This window comes from Rhipicephalus microplus, chromosome 7, assembly GCF_043290135.1.
Source record: "Rhipicephalus microplus isolate Deutch F79 chromosome 7, USDA_Rmic, whole genome shotgun sequence".
In the NCBI taxonomy this organism is placed as follows: Eukaryota; Metazoa; Arthropoda; class Arachnida; order Ixodida; family Ixodidae; genus Rhipicephalus; species Rhipicephalus microplus.
The window spans coordinates 7,160,195-7,182,781 of NC_134706.1; the positions used below are offsets into that span (position 1 = coordinate 7,160,195).

The 22,587-nt window shown below is 41.3% G+C and overlaps 1 protein-coding gene across 2 annotated transcripts in view; it reads right to left on the minus strand.

Moving 5' to 3' along the window:
• The window catches only part of LOC119179898 (mitotic spindle assembly checkpoint protein MAD1), a 43,567-nt gene extending 22,020 nt beyond the window's left edge, over positions 1-21,547 (minus strand). The window contains exons 1-11 of one of the 2 annotated variants that reach the window (XM_075868563.1): positions 21,221-21,545; positions 17,880-18,034; positions 13,994-14,176; positions 12,781-12,833; positions 10,813-10,884; positions 8,845-8,926; positions 6,853-6,983; positions 6,373-6,546; positions 5,156-5,242; positions 3,904-4,048; positions 495-626 (exon numbers count right to left, since the gene is read on the minus strand). In XM_075868563.1, the coding sequence (XP_075724678.1) occupies positions 495-626; positions 3,904-4,048; positions 5,156-5,242; positions 6,373-6,546; positions 6,853-6,983; positions 8,845-8,926; positions 10,813-10,884; positions 12,781-12,833; positions 13,994-14,176; positions 17,880-18,034; positions 21,221-21,404 (1,398 nt within the window). In that variant the 5' untranslated portion in view covers positions 21,405-21,545. Of the gene's footprint in view, positions 1-494; positions 627-3,903; positions 4,049-5,155; positions 5,243-6,372; positions 6,547-6,852; positions 6,984-8,844; positions 8,927-10,812; positions 10,885-12,780; positions 12,834-13,993; positions 14,177-17,879; positions 18,035-21,220 lie in introns of both variants that reach the window. The other variant, XM_075868564.1, reaches the window with a different exon arrangement.
• Positions 21,548-22,587: the final 1,040 nt, after the last annotated feature.

Genomic DNA, 22,587 nt, shown 5'->3' on the forward strand with positions numbered 1-22,587 from the left:
CCTTTGCAACGAGCTGTACTGGTGTTGCCACAATAAAGTGTTGCGACTTTGAGCAGTATCGTGTTCTCGCCACGGCGACGGTTAACGCGTGCCCTGCGGCTCCCTAGGACCGGACCCACGCTGGTGGCCGTACTCCTTCGGGATACGTGTACACCACAAACTGCAACAACATGGACGAGTGTGGCCACCTAGCATCGAGAAATATGACTAGGACGAGCACAGCAGCACCACATGGGGCCAATTTTCGTTGATGACAAGTGTAGTTGTCATCGGACATTTTGGCAGAAAATCTTAAGATTACTATACTTGCCAATGGGAGGGAAAGGGTAAGAGGCTGGTGAAGTACCTGAAGCAAGGTACTGCTTTGCACACACACAAGCATGCACAGGTGTTTGCTCCATGCATGCACACACATGCACACACAAAATTCAGCATCAGTGCATCGACTTTCTCCAGCGAAAGCTGCGAATTCTAGAGTAAGAGCAACTGCACACCTGTTCGAGGGAGTGGCGATAGTCGGTGATCACAGTCTCCAGAGATTGTATCTGCTTGGCAGCTGCAGCTGGCCAATCGGGGCCAGCTTCTTTCTGGTAGCTCTCGATCATGGCCCGGTAAGACTCCCTTTCCTGATGAGAAAAACCAGAGCAAGCCTTTTTTTTTTTTTTACTTACTAGGGCTACTATTCGGAACCTACCATTCAAAAAATACCGAATAGTTGCTTTTAAGTTAAATATTATACCAAATAAAAAAAGGGTCAAATATCGATCCAGACATAAACTAAAGTACTAAAAGCTAATTAATTCAGATTTATAGGGACTGGAAAAAACTGTCCGAATATAACAGAATGCCAAATTAACAAAAATATCAGGAAAACAGTGATTAAGCGTCGATTGCTGAATGCACTTTTTCTTGAGAAATATGCAAGTCCTGTCATTATTTTGCATAAAAGCAGTAAAAAAGCCACAATGTTTGTCATTTGCGAATTCCCCCCAAATTTGAATGCCGTTCAACAACCGTCAGTCTTAATCTGAATATTCTGAACCGATACCTTATTACGTACCAATAAGGCGATTGCAGATTGCAACCATGCCTTTCTGTTTCTGAAAGCCCGAGAATGTTTCAGCTGTCTGCCAGCGCAATTCTAGTTTATTTGCATTGCACGCGTGCGACACTTCAGGCTTGGCGAGTCTGATCTAAATTAAACTGAGTTGCAGGTAAATATGACTGAATTAACGAGAACTTGATGCCATCAAATGATGCATATGCTGGCCAAGACCAGAGAAGATGTCCGAATTTCAATTTTCATAGTTACTGAGTGTCAAATCAATGAGCGTTTACTGTAACGAAATTTAATTTCCATAGGCCTCAATTTTTTCAACTTCACATGCAAATTAATTTTATGTTTTGGAAAACGGTTGTGGGTATCGTTTTTCATTCGTTTGTTTGCAGGATGCGTGACGCGGGAACAGTGGGTAGCAGGGGTTACATTACCAGATCGTGCACTTGTTTCAGTTGTAAACCAGCTCGGGATTGTAAAACTGGAGGAGAAATATCAGTCTGGAATACTGTTCAGCTGTGCTGCTGCAACGCTGTTGGAATGATTGAATAATCAAGCTGAGATAGAATCTTCTTAATAAGTCCCGCTTCAGACGTAACAGGTAAAACGTTTGCAACAGATCCTTGACGGAGTCTTTGAGCCTTAAATGTCTGCACTATTAAAAAATTATCACCCCATTAGCTCTTTCAATCACTCTACATACAGTCTAGTACTTATAATAAATTGGACATGGGGTTCCCCGCATTGAGTTATACACAAATGCGTTAGATCTTTGATGTTTAAATGTAATAAAGACCTCATAGCATTTCTTCCCTGTGAACAAGGCACCCTACACTGGTTACCAAACACCAGTTCTGTTCAGCATACTCTAGTTGATAGAGTGCATGTTTTCTTCAGCCTACAGTGTAGCTAAAGCATTACTGAATACTGCAGCATAAGCAGCAAGGAATTACTGACACTACTTTCAGTGTGGATGTGGCTATTAGCCAGTGCCACTTCCACACCAAAGAAAAAGGTAAGGCAGCTTGGTAGCCTTCTTTGTTTCTCTTCAGTTTTCTCTACCTTTCCTCCTTTCTTTCTCTTTTTTCCAGTTTTTTCTTTGTTTGTTCTCTTTATTTGTAACCATTTCTATTTTTTATTTCTATTCCTTTAGGAGCTTGCTTGCTCGCGCGTTGTTCGGTGGCCGATGGTGTGTACACCAGTGTTGCCAGTGTACACTTCTCTGGTCGCCACTCCAAATCCAAATCCAAATTTTATTTTCGCATTGCCCAAAGCCCAATGCAGTGCAATGTTCATGCGAAAATAGGAGATCAGAGAAAAAGCTGCACATGTGCAGCTTGACTAGGCGCTGGTCCCCCCGTACAGCAGGAGAGACAGTACGAAACATATCGGTATCAAAAATATTATTGTCCACAATGTTGTAACGTAAAACAAAAACAGCAAACATCAAAACAGAATAACAGCAAAAAGAACCATGTCTAACGAAAAAAAAAAACTGCAAGAGAAAGAAACTACTGCTAAGAACTACTAAAGAATCATAAGTTGATCCATACATTCATATAAAGACATACATTACAGAAAGAGATCCAGCATGATTTTGTTAGTACTGTTATAAACATCAACATTTTTTTGGTATACTTCATTTAGGGTGAGAGTGAGTACATGATCAAGTTTTTCTTCCCCATAATGAGTACGCCCGAAAGGAATGTGATATGGAGGGGTGATACCTAAAAGGGCAGGAAATTCTATTTGCTTGAAGATTCGCTATTCTTTCAAATAGTTCTATTTTGCCTAATAAAGCAACTTTATATGTTCTAAGCAGTTTATGTTTGTATATGTTCTGAATCTTCATGATTTTATGTTTTTGAAATAAAGGGTCTGCATTTTCCAGACACAAGAAGTTTTCTATTGCACGCGGTGATTTTTTTGGACCAAAAATATTTGCTGCAAGTTTGATAATGTTGTGTTTAACCATATTAGTGTACAATAATACAGGTGCGAGTTAAAAAATATAACATTCTTTTAATGCCCTAACAGGAAAAATGTGGTATCCTCTCCAGTCAGGCATCCTCTCCAGTGATTTTAACAAAGCTCACAACATATATGGCTTGCTGGCACCCAAAGCGTCGGTTTTCGATGGCCCTCGTGACTACGTCCACTTCGTTATCGTCGCTTCGTAGGCACAGCAGCAGCAAGTGAAAAGTTCCCACCATGCGTGTGAGTCTTACATACAGGTACCGATATTCTACCGGGCACCTCCAACAGGCTCACCCTCAAACCCGTTGAAGAATGCGTGCCAGCTCTACGCCTGCCATTCGTGAGCGTCAGGCATTTGACTCACGGCAGAAGCCAGTATGCCACGAAGGGGCAGGTGGTTAACGAGCTGATCGACAGGGCCAAGACTGAGCAGTGTCAGCCGCAGAACGTGCCTGGAAACGCTGCCTTCCACGTACACATTATGGGCCGGTTCGTTAAGAAGCCTTCCTACAGAAACGGTCTCTCTGAGAAACACCCTGCGCTCATCCGAGCACGCTCCTCTAACATCCTTCACTTTGTGTTTATGGCAATGATTTTCTTTTTCTCTCTATTTTTCACTTGCTTTCTTTTTTTTTTCTATAATTTATACTCTCTTTCCACTGACAACTGTTTGCCTGTGTTATGTGAAGAAATGACAGCGTACGACAGCCCCTAAGCGCTCTGCACTTGAGATCATCAAGGCGCTACAGAAAACCAAGCTTTAAGTAATTTTGCCACTGTTACAGCAGGCTACATAAGACGACGACAGCATACAACAGTCCGGGCCCCTAAAGGGCTCTTCTGCACTAGATATACAAAACGCACATCACCTTGCCCAAGAGAAGTAGGCGCCTCTGCATTCGGCGCAGCAACGCTGTCTGCTCGTCAAACTGGGACTGGTTCTTTACAAACTTGGCGTTCATTCGGCGAAGTTCTTGGGTGCAGGTCTCGGCCTTGCTCCGCAGGGTTTCGTTCCTGAACAAGACCAGGAAAGTACGGATAATCGCAAACACACTGTCAAGTCGGTAATTTCAGTAGCCTACAGAGAGCGGCACCACCATGTAGTGACACCCTGCGGTGGCCGTGGTACTTAGCCAGCCCAAGAATGCTCAAATGAGCCAACAGCCAAATCCTTGCCTCTGTTAATGTAGCCGAGCCCATAGCTGATGTGATTTTCTGTAGCACATGCTTAGGTGCTAGTTGGTGCATTCTTTCAGAAAGGAATAAAGCAGTTGCAAGTCTACAAAGATGTTGCTTTTGTTTTTGGTGAGCTGTGTTTTTTTGTGGAATCCTTCCCCTCTGAAAGAAATTGATGTAATTTCTAATGAGAAATTATGCCAAAGACAATTATGCCAAGGTAAGTATAGGGGATGTTATTAAAAGTAACTGTAACGAAGAAAAAAAACTGGATGGAAAGATAACTTGCTGTGGCCAGGTACTAAACCTGCGACTTTCGAGAAATGCATCCGATGCTGTAGCAACCGAGCTACCACGGTGGCTATCGCCCGCCCACTTTATAGGGCACGTATGTGTATTTAAATGTGGGATGACTGATGCTTCCACGTTTAAATGCACATACATACCCTATAAAATGTACGGGGGGAGGGGGGGGGGGATAGCCATCGTGGTAGCTCAAATGGTAGAGCATCAGATGCATTACACGAAGGTCGCAGGTTCGGTGCCTGTCCACAGCAAGTTATCTTTTTGTCCACTTCTATTTCATCAAAATTACATTACAATTACTACAAAAAACATACCCTGTACTTTCCTTGGCCTAATTGTTTGTCAGTTCTCATTAGCCTCGTGTCTAGCCAAAAAAATGAGCCCTTAAATTTGCCCTTCTTTCCGGCTGTCTTTGAAACATAATTATAAACTCCCTGGCATGTGCAGCACTTCCCTGTTTGGCTCACACGTTTGCAGAAGCCACGACCACTGATCGGCAGTGTTTCCCGGCCACGTTCATGTTGGTGCTTGGCTCCTTCAAATTAATTGTGAAGTTTTGCGAGCCAGAAACCCTGTGTTTAGCTGCGAACTGCTGTGGCCACTACAAAGCCCCCATTGGGCCCAGATGGAAATGCTTACTCTGCTAATAACGTTGACTGTCGCTCTGTCAGAACCAACTCAGAGCGCCGCAGATCAGCCAGGCACTGCAGCACTGCTGTTGGACTCCTGCAAGGAAAGAGAAACGGAAAACAAAAACAAAAAATGACCGATCCCTCTGTCTCAGGAATCCCTATACAGTTAAACCTGGATATAACAAAATTAGTAGGACATTTCCCCAAAATCCATTATAAAGAGGTTTTAATTATAAGCAGTCATGGTGCAAAGTTTGAAAAACAAATGCGCAAATTATACAAAAGGGAAACTGAAGGTAGAGCTGGCCAGTAACATTTATTTATTAATGAGTTATTGCAATAGCAATTATAAGGACACTATAGACGAGTTTTTGCCATCATGATTCGTATGAAGTCCAAATTGATAACATCTGCCTGCATATCATAAGGGCAACGAGCGCTGCTGAAGCAGAGATCAAACGATCCGACCTATCTCCATCGCTCGGAGGGCGCACACTGTGACCTGCCAACAATTGTGATGGAGGGGGGGGGGGGGGGGTCACTCAAATAGCAATGAATGAGCTTTAATTCTAAGGACGCAGTCGCGATCACTGCTGCGTGCGCTATCTAAGCAAGTGTCAGTGCATGGCTTGTATACCCTTTTATGTTGCGCTCTCAACCCGAAGAGACTGGGCGAAAAGAGCATTTCTACCTAGAGTGGGTGTATGCTCTTGCACCAGCTTTTAGTGGAATTATGTAATATCGTATCCGAAAGAGTTAGCTGCAGACTTTACTTCGTAGGGTTGTGCCTTGTCTTCCTTGCGTTCGTCGGTGTAGTAAAGTGTCCATTGGTTTTGCTTCAGTCATATAACCACGTAGTTGTGATGGTGAAGAACCAAGCAGTGAAACCAGCAAAGGTTATTTATATCAACAGCAAAAGGAATCACTCACAGTACAAGTAATACTCGAGGTACAACATTAGATACAAGCTTAGCGAATGGTCACTGATCTGATCGTTGGTGAAACACATCTTTTATGCATGTGTGATCAAAAACACTTAATAAATGTAGGCGCAGGCACTAGCAATTGAGCCAGTTGGTGCACCACAAACTTGAAAAGTGAGGTACCAGCGAATGCACAAATACATGCACCCAAGAAGACACTCGTAATAGTTTTTGTCAGTTATGCCCGGTCACACGAAAGTAAAGGAACAAGTATGCATAAAAATACGTGAGAAGAACTTACGCGAGACCGTGCGGTTCAGCAGCCAACTCCTTCCATTTTCCCAGTTCCTCTTGAAGCTGCTCCACATTCACCTGTAGCTGTGAGTTGAGTGTCTGCAGTTCTTTCACTTTGGTTGTATTGTGCTGAGCTGCTATTAAGCGCTCCTGTATCAAGTGCACATTCATACGCGCCCGCCTGCAAGAGAGAACAAGTTGCATTGAAAAACGATGCGCCGACATCACTAACAATTGCAATTAAAGTTTGAGGGTTTAGATCGCAACGACAGACAGGGTGATTCTTTTGTACACTTTAACTTCTTTCAAACTTAGATCAAAATCATTGCATTACAGCTAAAGAGGCAACAATTGGTACCTCCTGTGCATTTCTTGACTTACTGTTAGCTCGTTTCATCAGTCCTAAGTAACAATAAAACAGGCCCCTCGAACAAACTTCTCTCGTATTTAGAGCAGTAGAAGTTTTAAGAAAAAAAAAGTAACTAACCGGTGTTGCTCAACTTCCTCCTGAAGCTTTGCCCGCTCTTTCTCAACAAGCGGTAGCCGCTTCAGCTCATCCTTCATTATGCGTGCTAGTTCCTCTGCCTCCTTCAGCTCATCGAGACGTCGTTGGAGTTCCTAGGACAAAAGTGAGTGACAGACACAAAGCACATATACCACTTTTATGCCCCCACACCAGGACACGATCGGGTGGGACACTGCAGTGGAGAGTTTCGGAAACTTCAACTGCTTCACGTTTTTTAACATGCACATTCTTAAAATCTAAGTGCATGGGGCTCCAGCAAGCTCTGAGCCGAGCGTGAACTAAATTTCCTCGAGACAACTCGCTCTGCCTTTTTTCCTTCTCTCGTTGAATTTACTTCATGTGTAACGTCTGCCTTGTCAGTACAATTTTATCTTGCAGTTATAAATTTTTATTTCGACCCCCTACTAACCTGTGAGTATGAGTGCAACCAGTGTGGTGCACTATCATGTGCTGTCCTAATGGAACTTGTCATAAAGGAAAGTAAAAACAACAAGGTGCCGCTACCATAGTGTGCACCTAAACTTCAGGACTAATGTTGACGATAGTTATAGTGCGAGAACAGAACCACGACAAGGAGACAAGAAGGACACGAAGGACATGAGCGTGTCCTTCTTGTCTCTTTGTCGTCGTTCTGTTCTTGCACTATAACTACTGTCATGTCATACCAACTAGCCCAAGCTGCCCCACTTCTAATGTTAAAGCTGTGAGGAAATATAAATATCGCCAAAACACGAGTCAGCTGGCTCACCCATCGTTCGATCAGACTCGAATAGAGGCACGAGTCCAAGCCTGAGTCAGTCTGGGTGAGGCATACTTTGGTGAGCCCAAGTGAAACCCAAGTGCAAGATATATTTTTTGAGTGGATTCGAGCGAGTTCCACTTTTTTCTGGCCTACGCCTGTGAATTCTGGGCTCTGAAAATTTTCATTCTTGACTACACTCAAACCTGAATAGTATAACAAAGTTGGGTATCACAAAATATCAGTTATAACGAAGTAAATGAAATATAATGATGCAATAAATGCAGTGTTAAGAATAACCTTTATAAGAATTTTCGGATATAACAAACTTATTGTCTTGTAATATGCAACTTTGTTATAATGAGGTTTAAGCATATAGTTTTCCCATAATCTTGCCGAGCTATTTGATGCTACTTGTCCTTGTCAGGGTAAGGTAATCCACACAAAATTACACAAGTTGCAAAACGAATGAGCATTCTTTTCCCTATGATTTCGTCACTAAAATAAATACTAAATACACAAGCAGCACTAATCCTTAAATAAACTAGCATGAATAGCTCGAAAAGGACCAGGTTAAGACTAATTCCAATGTACTTTATTTTCTCCCTTCACCAATGTGTTATTTTTCCACAATTACATCATGCATGCATAGCGCAAGGCCTTTGCCATGTTAAGCAAATGGACGAGTAGCGGAACAAGATTGCCTTTCCATGAATCCTCACTTCTGTGCCCCAAGAAATGTGCTGTGACAATACGATCAATTTTCAACACAACTCATTCACAAAATTTCCTGGAAGCATCAGTATTACAGTGAGGATTTTGCCTAATTACAAGAGAATGAATCAAAAATGCAAGACGTGGGGCCTTTTTTATTTAAATACAATAAACAATGAACAATTCACTTCGGGCATGTCGTAAATAAAATTTGATGCGACTACACCAAACCAACAAACACATATTGGTACCTTTGTTGATTTTTACGTGTGTCGAGTCATAAAGTATACACTCGAACCTTAATATAGCGAACCCAGATATAACGAAATATCAGTTATAACAAAGTAAACAAAAAATAGTCTTGTAATAGATAATTTGTTAGGAATAAACATTTATAACAAATTTTCGGATATAACAAAGTTATTTTCTTGTAAGATGCAACGTCGTTAAAATTAGATTTGAGTGCAGAACCAACAGAAAAAGAAGTTAAAAAGCCTTACCCTGGCTTTGCTTTCAGACTTTCGAAGCTCGGAATTTTCACTTTGCAAGTGGGAGATGAGAAGCTCCTTCTCTCGTATATGTCTGCATTTGGAACAAGAGATGACATTGCACAGATGTTAGCACTGCACGTAGCAACATGGCTATCGCACATGTGCCATAGATGTCCTTTACAAGCTAAAGTAGATAATGAGAAAAAAAAAAGGAAGGTGTCTGTTATTGACATAGGAGGCCTGTCCCAGCCACTACGAAACTTCACAAGGCACGGCTGGAATGTTAGGCCGATAAAATGGCATCAAAGCAGGTACATACATTTCTCTGATTCAAGGCAACACTACAAAGACTTTACTGCCGTACTATAATCAGTACCTTGAGATCAGAAAGCAGTGTGCTAGATAGCAATTTGTTCAACAGCTAATATAAAAAGCAAGCGCTGGAGTTCAATTATTATTATATATTATTTATTTATTTTACTTATAGATACGGTACTGCAATCCCTACTGGTATTTTAATAGAGTAGAATACAGTACATAAAAAGTTCTGGAGTTTATTTATTATTATTATATATTATTTATTCATTTTATTTTATTTATACATACTGCAGTCGCTACCAGGAATTCAGTAGAGCGGAATACAGTACATGAAAGAAAATACAACATAATGGCACTCATAATATATGTACACGCAAAGTCTGCAAATAAAAAAAAACGCCAGAAAAACACAGATTAAGGTTCAGTCATTAAACAAAACATTTATCAAATGCACAATTAAAAATGGAGGAAGAGGCAACACAGATATAACACACACAGTCACTATGAAACTAAACCAATTATGTTTCAGCCATCAATAAGAGATGAAAATGCTGACAAAGATCTGCTTGAACGATGTGGCTGCTAAAGTTATGTGGCTGCTAAAGTGTTTGCCGAAAAAAAAAAAAGAAAGAATACCTGAAAGAGCCATTATGACGACAAAAAGGTGTTATTGTTAGCCCATGCCTCTGACACATCGAATAACCAAAAGAAATGAAATCCATTTACTAACGTCAACATTGTAGTGCCCCTTTACTAACTGATACACGAATTTTAGATGTGCTGAGCGGATTCTTTCAGATAAAGGGGTTAGTCATCGAGCAGTGTCAAAATCGTTATAAATGAATAATATGGCTCTCTTCTGGACATTTTCGAGCTTAAGAATATTACCTTTTGTATAGGTGTCCCATATAGCACCACAGTCTAAGACTGGAAGGCAATGGACTTGTATGCTAATCTTCGCGGAGCAGTATAGTGTTGTTCGTAAAAAGAATAATTTTTGTAAGCATTAGCTGTAACGTAACGGATATGTTTATCCCGTATAAAATTGTTTGATATCCATAGCCCAAGCTATTTTTATTTTGACACCTCAGACAAAAGCACTTCCTTAAAATTATACTTAAACATTAAGGGCTCTTTTTTTTTCAGTTGTATACATAAAAAAAAAAAAAAACTTTTGTGAGAACTTATACACATCTGCCACCGCTGACACCATGAAACAACACGCTGAAAACCACTGTTTCACACTGCCTCATGAGATTTATTTTCCACAACCAAGACATCATTGTCAAGCATGCCACAGTGGGGGCTCGGTGTCAAATATGACCACCTGAGGTTCTTCAATTACCACCTGAACCTGACTACATGGCTGTTTCTGCACTTTGTCCCCATCGAAACGCGGCTGCCATGGCTGGTAATCTAACCCACAACCTCAAGCTTATCAGTGTGACAGCCAACCTGCTGAGCTTGTTTAACAGCTAAAGAAAAACGCAAGGGAAATGAAAAAGGGAAAGTGCTGACTTCAAAACAATTCACTGGGCATAGTGTAGCTCTTTCTTTTTTTTTTTTTTCAGAGCAGGTATACCAACGATGGATATCGCAGATATGGGTTCGGTTTTTTTTTTTTTAGCAGTGGTAATGACCATGGAACATGCTACTAGCCTTTTGAGCATTTCTGTTTGGTCCTTCGCTTCTTCTAAAGAGGTGCGGATCATCACTTGGCTTGCTGACAGTCTAGAAAATAAGTGAACCATACACATAAACATTGCACTTTGGTATGCATGTAACAAGAACACTGCCTTAGTGGCTTAAGAGTGTGGCGGTAAAGTAAAGCAGTAAGTTAGAGAAGTGGACGTCTTGAAAACTATGCATACTTGGAAAAATCAGTGCAAATATGACGTAGACACAAGACAAGAAGGACACAGTATGAGTGCTATCTAACACAGTACAAACACCATTGGGGTTGTTTATAGGATTCCATTCTCCCACAGAAAGGCATACATACGCAAGTCCAGTGAATGCATTTATGAAAGACTTCACCAGCACAAACATACATCAAAGAGAACGTTTATGTTGCATGTTTTAGCTCACTGCAGATCACGAAGCTATAGGCTTGTGCTAATATTCAAGCACTTGGAATTTTTTTAACGAATATTACAGCGCTTGAATTCAGTTTGAAATGAACACTAAATTTTGAAGTATTAGAAATTAAAAAATAGACATACAAACTGCATGTTACTCCCTGTAAAGAACAATTCACTGCAGTACAGGGCTGCTACACCATGAATACATTTTACCAAAAAAAAAAAAAAAAGAAGCTGCAGTGCCGCGAAGCCCCACTTCAAGGTTAAATGAACATACCACCCTCACGTCGACCCAACCATCATTTTATGTTTAAAAGCTTGTTATGCGTGCTTATATATATGTTATGCATGTTTATATGGTAAATATTAAAACCTAACATATTTTACAGGCTGTCAATCGCATTCTACTGAAAGTAAAATCTTGCTACTGTTCAAAGTTGTTTCCACTTCTTGCCCCGCATGCAACGAACCGCGGAGCTACAGCACGTCATGGTCGACTGCCAAGATTCTACTCGAAGCATAACAATGGAGAGTGGTGTGAACTCCTCACAAGTTCCAACTTCGGCTCTCAGCTCATGGCCGTCTGGCGGGCTTGCGAGGTGGCCGTCTGTCTGCCCCGATGTGAGACTAAGCTGGTAGCGCGACATCGTCGCACCTGTTAGACCTAATAAATGTTGTTTTCATTCATTGAACTTCTTTTCAAATAAAAAATAATGACATTTCAACATAACACGTTTTGATCATACGTTTTGATCAACCACAGTAAAACAAAAATTAAATAAAAAACAAATATGCTCATTGTTTTGTATAAGATATGATATATACCATAGATTCAAAATTATTTTGTCAAATCACTACTCGATTCGAATTGCAAATTTACGATTTGCAAGAGCCTATGTGAGTATAGCCCTTTTATGAAACAACAGAGTCATTATGTTGAAACATAAAGACAAACAGGTGCATAAACTCGCAGAAGCCTTCTTCATAAAAATGAAGGAAGATGATCGCATATCTGAGCCTTCTGCTAGTTTGCTAGATTGCAAGGTATGCGCACTTAGTGAACGATTTCTTTTACATGACGTAAAACTCCTCTGCACACCAGTGTTGGCTACCCTGTGTTTGTTTTTTGCTTCAATAAACTTCAGTTGTTAGACAGCGCTTGTAGCCCCGCCGCCGTGGTCTAGTGGCTAAGGTACTCGGCTGCTGACCCGCAGGGCGCGGGTTCGAATCCCGGCTGCGGCGGCTGCATTTTCGATGGAGGCGGAAATGTTGTAGGCCCGTGTGCTCAGATTTGGGTGCACGTTAAAGAACCCCAGGTGGTCTAAATTTCCGGAGCCCTCCACCACGGCGTCTCTCATAATCATATAGTGGTTTTGGGACGTTAAACCCCACATATCAATCATTAGACAGCGCTTGTACTGTGTTCTTGTCTTGCTTATCGGTCATGTTGGCACTGATTTTGCCCAGTAAATTAAACCAATCACATTCGCTTGAGCATGTTGCATACTGTTGCTTCAGCAAGTGGATAAAATAGTTTGACGAATACCTCTGGACCTCTTGTTCAAGTGCAAATGTGGTTTCCTGGGCAGACTCCTTCGTCTATCAGGAAAATAGAAAAAAAAGTACTTTTACATAAAGTAAGTGCCTTATATTCATTTCATCCACTTTCTTGGCATGCACAGAGAACCTTGAAGAAGCACTGACACAAAGATACAAACACAATTTGACTGTTACATCACACTGATGGCCACAATGATGTGCTGTCTATACAATACCAGCCGTTATTAACAGCCTAAAAAGTATATGAATTGAATTTTGAAGTTTGTGAGAGTGACAAATCAGAAACAGAGGCAAGAAATGGTGAGGTTATAGAGCATGCCCCATTTGTAAGATGTACATCACGAGTTTTGGCCGGATTTCCAAATGCACGCACAAGAGAGACAAGGCTGTTAGTGACACTTGATGATGCAAAGCCTAACCAGAGATCTACAAAAATAACATCGAAGCTACTTACCTGCTTACTGACTCTGTGTAAAGCAATGGCAGTGAGATAATTATTAAATCACGTCAAAACAGTGACACAATTAAGAAAGAGGAATAAACTATTATTGTTTGAAATGGTATAGCTGTGTAGGTTCAGCTTCTACCCGAGATGGGAGACTAAGAAAACAGAAAAAAATTGTTCTAGTTAGATGAAGTGCCACAATATGTTGCTACCAGTTCCACAGCAGCTGCTGCTGCTCCTGCTTCAGCCATCAAAGGCGCGGCTAGTGGGTGTCTGCAAATGTTAGGAAGTCTACAGACTAACTAAACCTCTCCACTGCCGGCATCGTACTGTGCTACGAAGGAATAACTTCTTCAGCACTCTAACATGCGTATGTGGAATTTGTATACCTTTAGAACGCAGTGTTGCCCGGTCTAAATATGAGACAGTAAAGCGTACATTACACCATGTGCATGCCGCGCGTACTCACTGTTACATGCCAATGTAGTGGTTTCACTGCATTCATCATCACTTCTCAACCTGCTACTTTTCTGTACTGTTTGAAAATGGCTCGATATAAACGCCAATTTATATTAGTTTGGTTCAACACATCCATGTTTAATTGTTAAACTTTTTTCTGAATTTCTTTCTGAGCTACTGAAATGTTCTTTATGTGACATCGCATTCAAGACAAAAATAACATGCTTTAACTCTTGGTGGACCCAGGCATAAAGCACTTTCGCGATAAACTACATGAGGCACCCCGATTTCCCACCTGGTCTAACTGCTGTTGAAGTTCCAGACATAGCGCCTGGGAGCGTCGCCAGCGCTCCTCCAGTTCCGCGACACGGTTCTTCATTTGCTGCCGCAGCTGTGCAATCTCTGCCCGGTCCTCGGCTTCTTTCTCCAGGGCCTTGATCACCTGTTGCTTCAGCTCGGCATTAACGTCTCGCTCTTTCTGCAGGAACACGTGATTCAACCCGAAATTTTTAAGGTGAGACAACTGGCGGGATAGATCTGTGTGGGCACCCATGCATCATCTATAAAATATCAATGGCTAATATAGCTTAAAAAATTTTAAAGTGTGTGTCGTGCAATTGCACACGAAACTCCCTACCTCACGACACCACCTTGTTTTTACGACGAACCGTCTCTTGCATCATGAGTTGGTAATGCCATGATCAATCCGAGCCCTGAGCCCAAGCTCACCTTTTTAACAAGATGAGGAGTCACCTTCTTTATGAACTGGAAAGGCACTACAAAGGCTGGTACTTGCCTGGGCAATGCATTTTTGGGGGACCACGCATACTTACAACAGTGCATGAGGGTTATAACAGCACCAAGGGAGCATTCAATGAAAGAGTTGTGAACACCTTGCCAATGTGAACATACTGAGTCCACCCTCAATCAAAGCTTTTTGAAACTGTGAGTGGGCACTATAAACGGTCTCCAAATAATGAACTGTTGCACGTTAGAAGAAACAAGGTTTCCAGCCTTGATAAGTGGGTTGTGAGTTAGCTATTGCAAAAAAAAAACAAGGTATAAAATATTTATGTTAGGACTTCTTCAATTAAACATAACAGTTGCATATGAGTTGCATTAGACTGGCATCCTTGATTTTGTAGAAGTCTCAACTTATAAACACCACTATAGTACCTATATCATTATTGTCTCTTACAATATGTTAAGATTGTGGCAGAGGAGTATTTAAAGGCAAACTAAAGACGAAAAACTATTTTTCTCGTATTAGTAAGATACCACCAAAAGCACCCCTTTTGTCAGACAAGATACCTGGCAAGCGAAGAGCAAATAAAATGTGCACATAAAAAAATACAGGTAATGACACCACTTTGATGTTCCCGTACCAACTTGGTGCAACGTCTCATTACATTTTAAAGGAGTCAAGTAGGATCTGCATAGTTCTTAATTGTCGGAACTTATTCCAAGTTTTAGAAAATTTTGTAAATCCCTTAAAAGGGGGCGAAAGTAGAGAGGTAAAGAGTGGGAGGGAGGGTGGTAGACCTGTTTTTTCGCACCGACATTTATTTAAAATGATACGTTCACGCTTCACTTTTTTATTTATAAGGAACCAGCAATCTCCTATTTACTAACAAAGTTGCACTTGAAGGATACTAATATATCAGTCTAAAATGGTTTATTGCTTTATGTTACTGTTCTCAAGTAAGTCCCAGACTTCAATATTGAGTGTGTTCATGGTTTATCTACCTATGCAACAGCCGGATCAATATGGCTTAATGTGGCAACAATTTCATTCTGGCTGTGAGAACTGAACCACCTATTTAGTTATTCGAATGCCCTCAAGCCCTACAGGTTATTACACAAGCGGTGTGTTAATTTCTCTCAATGAAATAGTAGAAGAAACAAAATAACACCAAAAAGAAAGTCAAGTACATCTAACTACAGTTTGCAGCCTATTTAGATGCATTTCAATATGATTAATCTAACTTACTACATCTTAAAAGGACACTAAAGTGAAACAATGCATATGTCTAGTTTATGAGTTCTATTTAATGCCATTAGTTTTATAATCATGTTCATTAATAGGGGATAAAATCAGTTTCATTTCTGAATTTCAAACTGAAACCCTATATGTTCTTCTTATTTTGCCTACGTTGGCTCAAAGAAATTTTCTGAAGCTCAGTGTGTTATGTCTATGGCCTCCTCAGACGATAATGTATACCTACTGACAAAATAAGTCAGGTCATGCAATAGGCGACCACAATCAGATAAAACTGCATCACTATGCCATCTGACATTGTGTGCTTGGTGCCGAGACGTCGCCGTGCATGTGAACATCCTTTTACACTCGCAGTTACGGCTTTTCGCTCGCTTGCAAAATGCTAGCTGATTGCATGTAGTGTTAAGTGGTAGGGGTCACTTTCTTCGTACAATACGCAGTGCGCTCAGTTCAACGGGAGTACAGTGGTGGTGAAGGGTACACCGCTTGCTTGCTTTACCTTTATCAGACAGATAACACGTAGCAGCTGGACCTTTTCTTCATTATTACATGTTCAAACTGGGGTACCACTAGATCACTCTTCGAGTAGCTCTTACAGAAACCAAACTGCTCATGTACAAAACACCAATCTGTCCTGTCCTAGAATATGCATCTGCTGTTTGAAATCCATTTTATAGAAACGATATTAATAGGATTGAGTCCATTAAAAAAAAAGCTATTCGTTTTATCTACTGTCGCTTAAATTGGAACTTTTCACCCTTTTCCAAACTTTCAAATCTCAGTCTGACCACTCTGGCAACATGTCGCCACAACAAAAGCTTAAAGTTCGTGCCTGCTTTGATTGAGTATCCATGCTATGCCCACTTAAACCAGTACTTTCAGTTTGCCCAACCTTCCTGTACTAGTAGCTCGCATAATCTCAAATCTTTTGCATCTTGAATGTAGAACTGATTTGTACAAATATAGCTACTTTCCTGCAACAGTTGAGTGTTAGAATGCCTTACCTGGATTTGTTCGTGCTTTGAGAATGACTGGTTCTTTTTGTCTGCGCTTGACATGTGATGTTATTGCCACTCCTGCCATAGCCCATGATGGGCTGCAGCATGCATAAATAAAAATAAAAAGTTAGGGGTAATCTAAAAATTTTTCCGGCTCCGGGCCTCTGCAATTCTGGTGCGCGGTACTGCGCGGAACGTTTCCACCGAAAATAACATGCACAGAAGGCAACTAATAATGTATGTGGCAACGTTTTGTCCCCGAGACAAAGTTATCTTTATCTGGTAAAGCAACCAGCGTACCTGCTTCATGCCAACTGTGCCACCGTTGAATGGAGTGCATGACAGATTGAAAAAAAAAAAGCACCTCTACCACAAAATGCTACATGTAATCAGCTAGTATGCTCCATGCCAGTAAAAATATGTGGCAGTAGACATCAAAGGATGTGTAGACGCACCGCGATGTTTCGACACCGGACGCTCAATGTCAGATGGCGCGGCAATGCAGTTTAATCTGATTGTGGTCACCGCTTGTGCTTCCCAATGTATTTTGCCAACAGGTGTACTTCATTTTTTACAGACTAGGACCTTGAAGATGCTGTCACAATCTATGACTTCACAACATTTGGCGCGGCAATTTCAAAGTGGCGTCCCGCACTTTCTCGCTTGCTAAGTGCCTTCTTGTGACATGCGTGGCGATTTCAGTATTGTGAAAGGTAGGTTATTAAAATGACAGGTACCTCATATGAATTTCCCTATCAACCCGCATTTTACTGTAGGCACATTGGCGTCTCTTACACTGATTGTCTCTTATATCAGTGTGTCTTATAAAGGGGTTCGACTGTATTCAGAAGTAGTGGCAATACATTAAAGTAAAATACAGTATAACAAACAGAAAAAGTAGTACATTTAAAATGACTGCCAATTAGGCAAGTTGGTATAGGTTCTTAATGGTGAAGAGCTACAAGGAACGCATACTTTCGAACACAGGACAAAGCAGTGCTGACAAGTGAATGTTTTAAGTAGAAATTTTTATTTAAACAAGTTTTGTTTAAATAAAATTTTATGTTCCTAGTATCCCCTTGTCCTGTGTTCTCCACTCTTCTCAACGCTTCGCCATAACAAAAGTAACATGAAATGAAAATAAGATTGAAAATCTGGTCAAAAACGAGAACCACGGCACCAACCTGCAAGTGCTCCTGAAGTGTGTCCAGCTCTCGCGTGTAGCCAAGAACAATTGTTTTTCGTGCAGGTTCCTCCTCATTCTTCTGCATGGTGAGTCGAGCGATTTCTGCTTTGCACTGAAGCAGCTCGGCCTTCAGCGCTCGGATTTCAGCCTCAGCTGGAAAGAGAAAAGCAGGCTGTCAGTGAAAGTACATAGTACACAGTAGGAAGCTGGCTGCACAGTTGGGACATCTCTCTCTCCTGCAACGATAATCATTGTTTATTAGTGTAAATCACAAAAAAGAGTGAGAGAGAAAAAAAAGGTTGGAGCCAGCTCCATGCCTGTGAATTATGAGTAAACAGCAGAGCTGGCAATCAAGCACCATTATCTGGCAAACGCAGACCGAGTACTTTCTTCTTTCTTTATCTCTCTTTTTAAATTCTTTTCTTCTTATATTGCTTTACCTCGATACAAAAAGGTATTCGGCTATATAGAAAGAGAGAGGTCATTATAGAAAGTGGTATTGCCATAGCTCTTTCAATATATTCCTCTCTCCCAAACTCCCTCACCTTCACTTCCCATCCCACCCATTGCTCTGCTGAAGGGTACATGGCTATGCCATGCTTTAACCTCTCTCCCACCTTCTCTCCCTCACCCTAACAATATCACTTCCCTTTCCCACCCCTTTCGATGCTGTACGATGCACAGCTACTCTATGCTGTTTGCAGGACATAAAATGTATTATAAAAAGCTACACTATGATTTACCTTGTGCTTTCCTCTTCATGCTCATAACTCTTCGTTACCACCCCATTGCTATACATGCTATATATGCTAGAAGCTGCTTCGCCATTTGCTTTCTGTGGCACATACCCACCGAGTTTTCTGTCCACGACAGCAGCCTCCCTCCGAGCTTAAAGAGACACGAAAGAGCGAAACAATTTCTCGCATATTAGTAACTTGCTATTTTACAATCCCAAAAACACCACTTTGACCATGACACGATGCTTGGCAAGTGAGAAAACGTGTGAAAAGAAAATGCAGGTAGAGACGCCTTTGTGATATTCCCACACCAAACACCGTGATGTAGTAAAATTTTAAAGGTGTCTACTGGGTTTTACATCATTTATACTCAATAAAATGAAGTACATTGTTCTGTGGGTGTTGTAGATCTAGCATATGATGTTCGGAAAATTTCGATGAGCCAACGTCGCGAAAATACAAAAAGTACATTTTGAAATTTGCTATATCACATGCGGTGATATTGGCATGAAATTTAACCTTAATTTAACCTTTAACTAAACTTTAACCTTGACTTTCTCTACTAATAATAAACTTATGCAACTTGTGCAAAGTGCAAGTTATGGCATTAGAGTTCTCAGAGTGCAGTTTATCAATCTAAACGAAGTCATTGATTCTCTGTAGTGTCCCTTTAAATATCTCAGGCGTTAATAAAAAAACTCCATTGACAGCTTCACCTGGAATCTTTGATGATCCAAACCACTGTACATAAGTTAAATAAAACTAGCAGTAATGTCTCGCCAATATATATGCGCTGCTCGAAACAGGCGATAAGTAACACTGCTATTGTCACTTCACTGTCAACAGAGCTCTTGTGTGGGAGGCGATCCGTCTCCTTTATGGATGTATTTTTACTTTGGCCAGCACTGTACTTTTCTTCATCAATGTCCAGATGTAATTCTGTCTAACTCTGGACTCCATAAACCTGTTCGATATTGCTTTTTTCTCAAAATATTTTTAGAGCACCAAGTTTTATATCTCGAATGTTACTTTTACACCATGCACAGACTACACATGTACGATCCATGCTCTACAAATTAATGTTCTGATAGTGACTACTGCGGAAGACCCCGTTAACTGCCTGTATTGAAGAGAAAACACTTGAAAAACACAGCTGTTCTGAAACTTTTCATAAAACATTCAGGACCACACATTTTTTTGTTTATTTTTATGCATACAAAGTTATGCCTTTGTAACAACCGCCTTGGCTACCTGTGTTTTGTACCGTTACTTAAGCCTGTGAGGTATAAATGTAAAGACATGTTTGAGGATAAGCAACGTTTCATGAAATCCCTCACATATAAAGAGTGTTCTTGACAACTTAAGCAGTTATTGTGCTCAAGTGGAAGAAAACGTCACGCCGAAGGTAGACACAACACAAGGCTACCAATCATGTCGGGACTTAATTGCTGCATCTGAATGGTGCTGCCCGGTTGTGCATTTCTAGAGGTTGGTAATTAGTAGATGAGTTCATCCCTAATGCTAGACTTCACATTCAAAGCTGTGTGACGGCTGTTTCAACCATTGTGGACTGGGAAAACGTGAACAACCTAGGCCATAAACAACAGCCGCATTTCGTAAATGGGTGCAGTGTGCTTGACTGGGCTTATCGGTGTATTACTGGCAAGGAATGAAAGAGCATTTTAAACAGAACAAACTGAACGACAGACACAGCACCAATTAAAAAACCAGAGAACAAAGACCAATGTAAAAATTGCAAATGTCAGCCAATTATTTAAAAGTATGCGTCTATGGTGCATGCGAGATAAGTGCATAATTCTATGGTGCATCTTTGACACCTAGAGTAACTGCCACCAATATGAGAAATAGCGACACGTGATATGTTCCTCAGTTTCATAATAAATATAGCCTACAATCATTACACCACAACTTGCCACATAATTTAAATCAACATCAAAATGTCGAAAACACTTCATATGCATTTTGTAAAGATGTGCCAATTAAACATATATATTTTTTATTTTTTTAAATTATTGTTTTCAATGTTCATTTGTCAGAGCCCATTGTGTATGGTTTCCTGTAACCCTTGCATATATTTCAGTCTTCTTGTGGATCGAACTTGTTTTCATCATTTCTTTATAATATTTACATCTTGGTTTGTGCATTAGTGTTCATATTTAACTTATTTAGTGCTTCTAACAATGCTGCTATCTTTTCATACAACCATCCCGTATGCCTTGTAACGGACCCTCGGCCCAGCCGAGCTGTTTTCCAGCGGTGTTTTGCCAATTCTATCCCCAGAACCCTTGTATTTCATATCCGAAGTTTTGTACATACATGCAACAGCACAACGGTTATTGTGTCAGTGTGCCTCCCATCCCTCTACACACCATTGAAACGAGATTTCATAGGAAAATCGTGTGACAGCTTGCTGGAAAGGTACTTGAGATCGATATCATTGTCGTATGGCTCGTTTATGCAGTGCAAGTCGATTCCTTCTCCCTGCCTGATGGAGCCGATTTGCCGTAAACTTTGGTTGTTTGCGCCTCACTTTGTTCTGTACGAAGCGCTCTTTTATCGCGTTCCGCTGACACTGGCTCACCTGACTTTGCTTCTGAGCTGCTGCTAGTGTCTATCCGAGACTCCAAGATGCTTTCGCCAAACGAGAGCCGACGTGCGATGGTGTCGTCGACACTACTAGTGGAATCCGCTTCTTGGGAACCGAACATGTTTTCTAACTCGCGAAGAGCGCGCAACACGCGACTGTTGTCACGAGTGGCTGACATGGTTGAACTGCGCCAAACCACGCTTGCGGTCTTGCAAACAGAAATGAATAACACCCAGTAACGCGCGTTACATTACACTGCAACAAATTATGATATCGCAGATATGGGCGCTACCATTACCGAACACCGGCATGAATGAGCTCGTGTCGGCTTCATGGTCGGCTCCGAATGGTTTCTGGCAAGCTCTAAGATGTACTGATGGCGATGATAGACAGTTAAAAAAATAACATTACCATGCTGCAAAACATTTGTTGTGGACAACGCGTTTTGGTCTAGTGGAATAGCGTTTACAAAAAAAATTTAAAAGAATACCTTTTCGCGTTTATGTAACACTGTTATGGTATGTATTTACGTGTCCAAGTTGGAATGGTGGCGCCACTTACTAGAAGATATATGCGTTAGAAAAGTGAAAAAAGAAACAAAAAAAACGAGAGTGCTTGTTTGTATATTTGTATCTTCGCGCGCAGCAACGTTACTTTTGTAGATGCGAAACAGCTTATGGCGAAGCTCAATCCACCCCCCTTACTGCGCCCTCTTAGAATGGTCATTTTTCGCTCCCTATGCCATAACCAAAAATTTTCGGGAGAAGCGGGGGGGGGGGGGGATTTCGGGGGAGCAGGACACGAAGCCACAACGTGAAAGGTGTCGGGTAACACTTGACAAGTTGGACACGTGCCAGAGATTTCCGGTATGAAGTGCCGGGCGACCGCTGAACTGAGGAAAGCATAGAGTTAATATACAAACTCTAGAGGAAAAGCTCCCCATGGGCCCATGCATTAAAACTCATAACCGCCTGAGTGCCGCCATTATGGAACGATACTCGGCTTTCGGGTGGCGTTCACTCGCAGTCGCCCCTGCATGCTGCAATTACACCCGGCATTTTTTTTTTCTGTTTCGTGGGTCTCTATTACATCACAGTAATAGACTGTCACATGTAGTCAAGTTTTTGCCTCATGGCAACACAAAAGTTGACAAAACAAGGACGTGGACTCGCCCGGCGTGCACACAAGTCGGCGCAATCGGCCGCACTCCCCATCGCCCCGCTCTCAACGTTACACATAGAGATAATATAAAGGAAAGTGTTAGTCTGAAGTTGGCGTAGCTGTCGTTCGTCTGCTTTCGCGTGCGGGGCCAGGGTTAATTAGAAGTGTGGCAGCTTGGGCTAGTTGGTATGGCATGACGA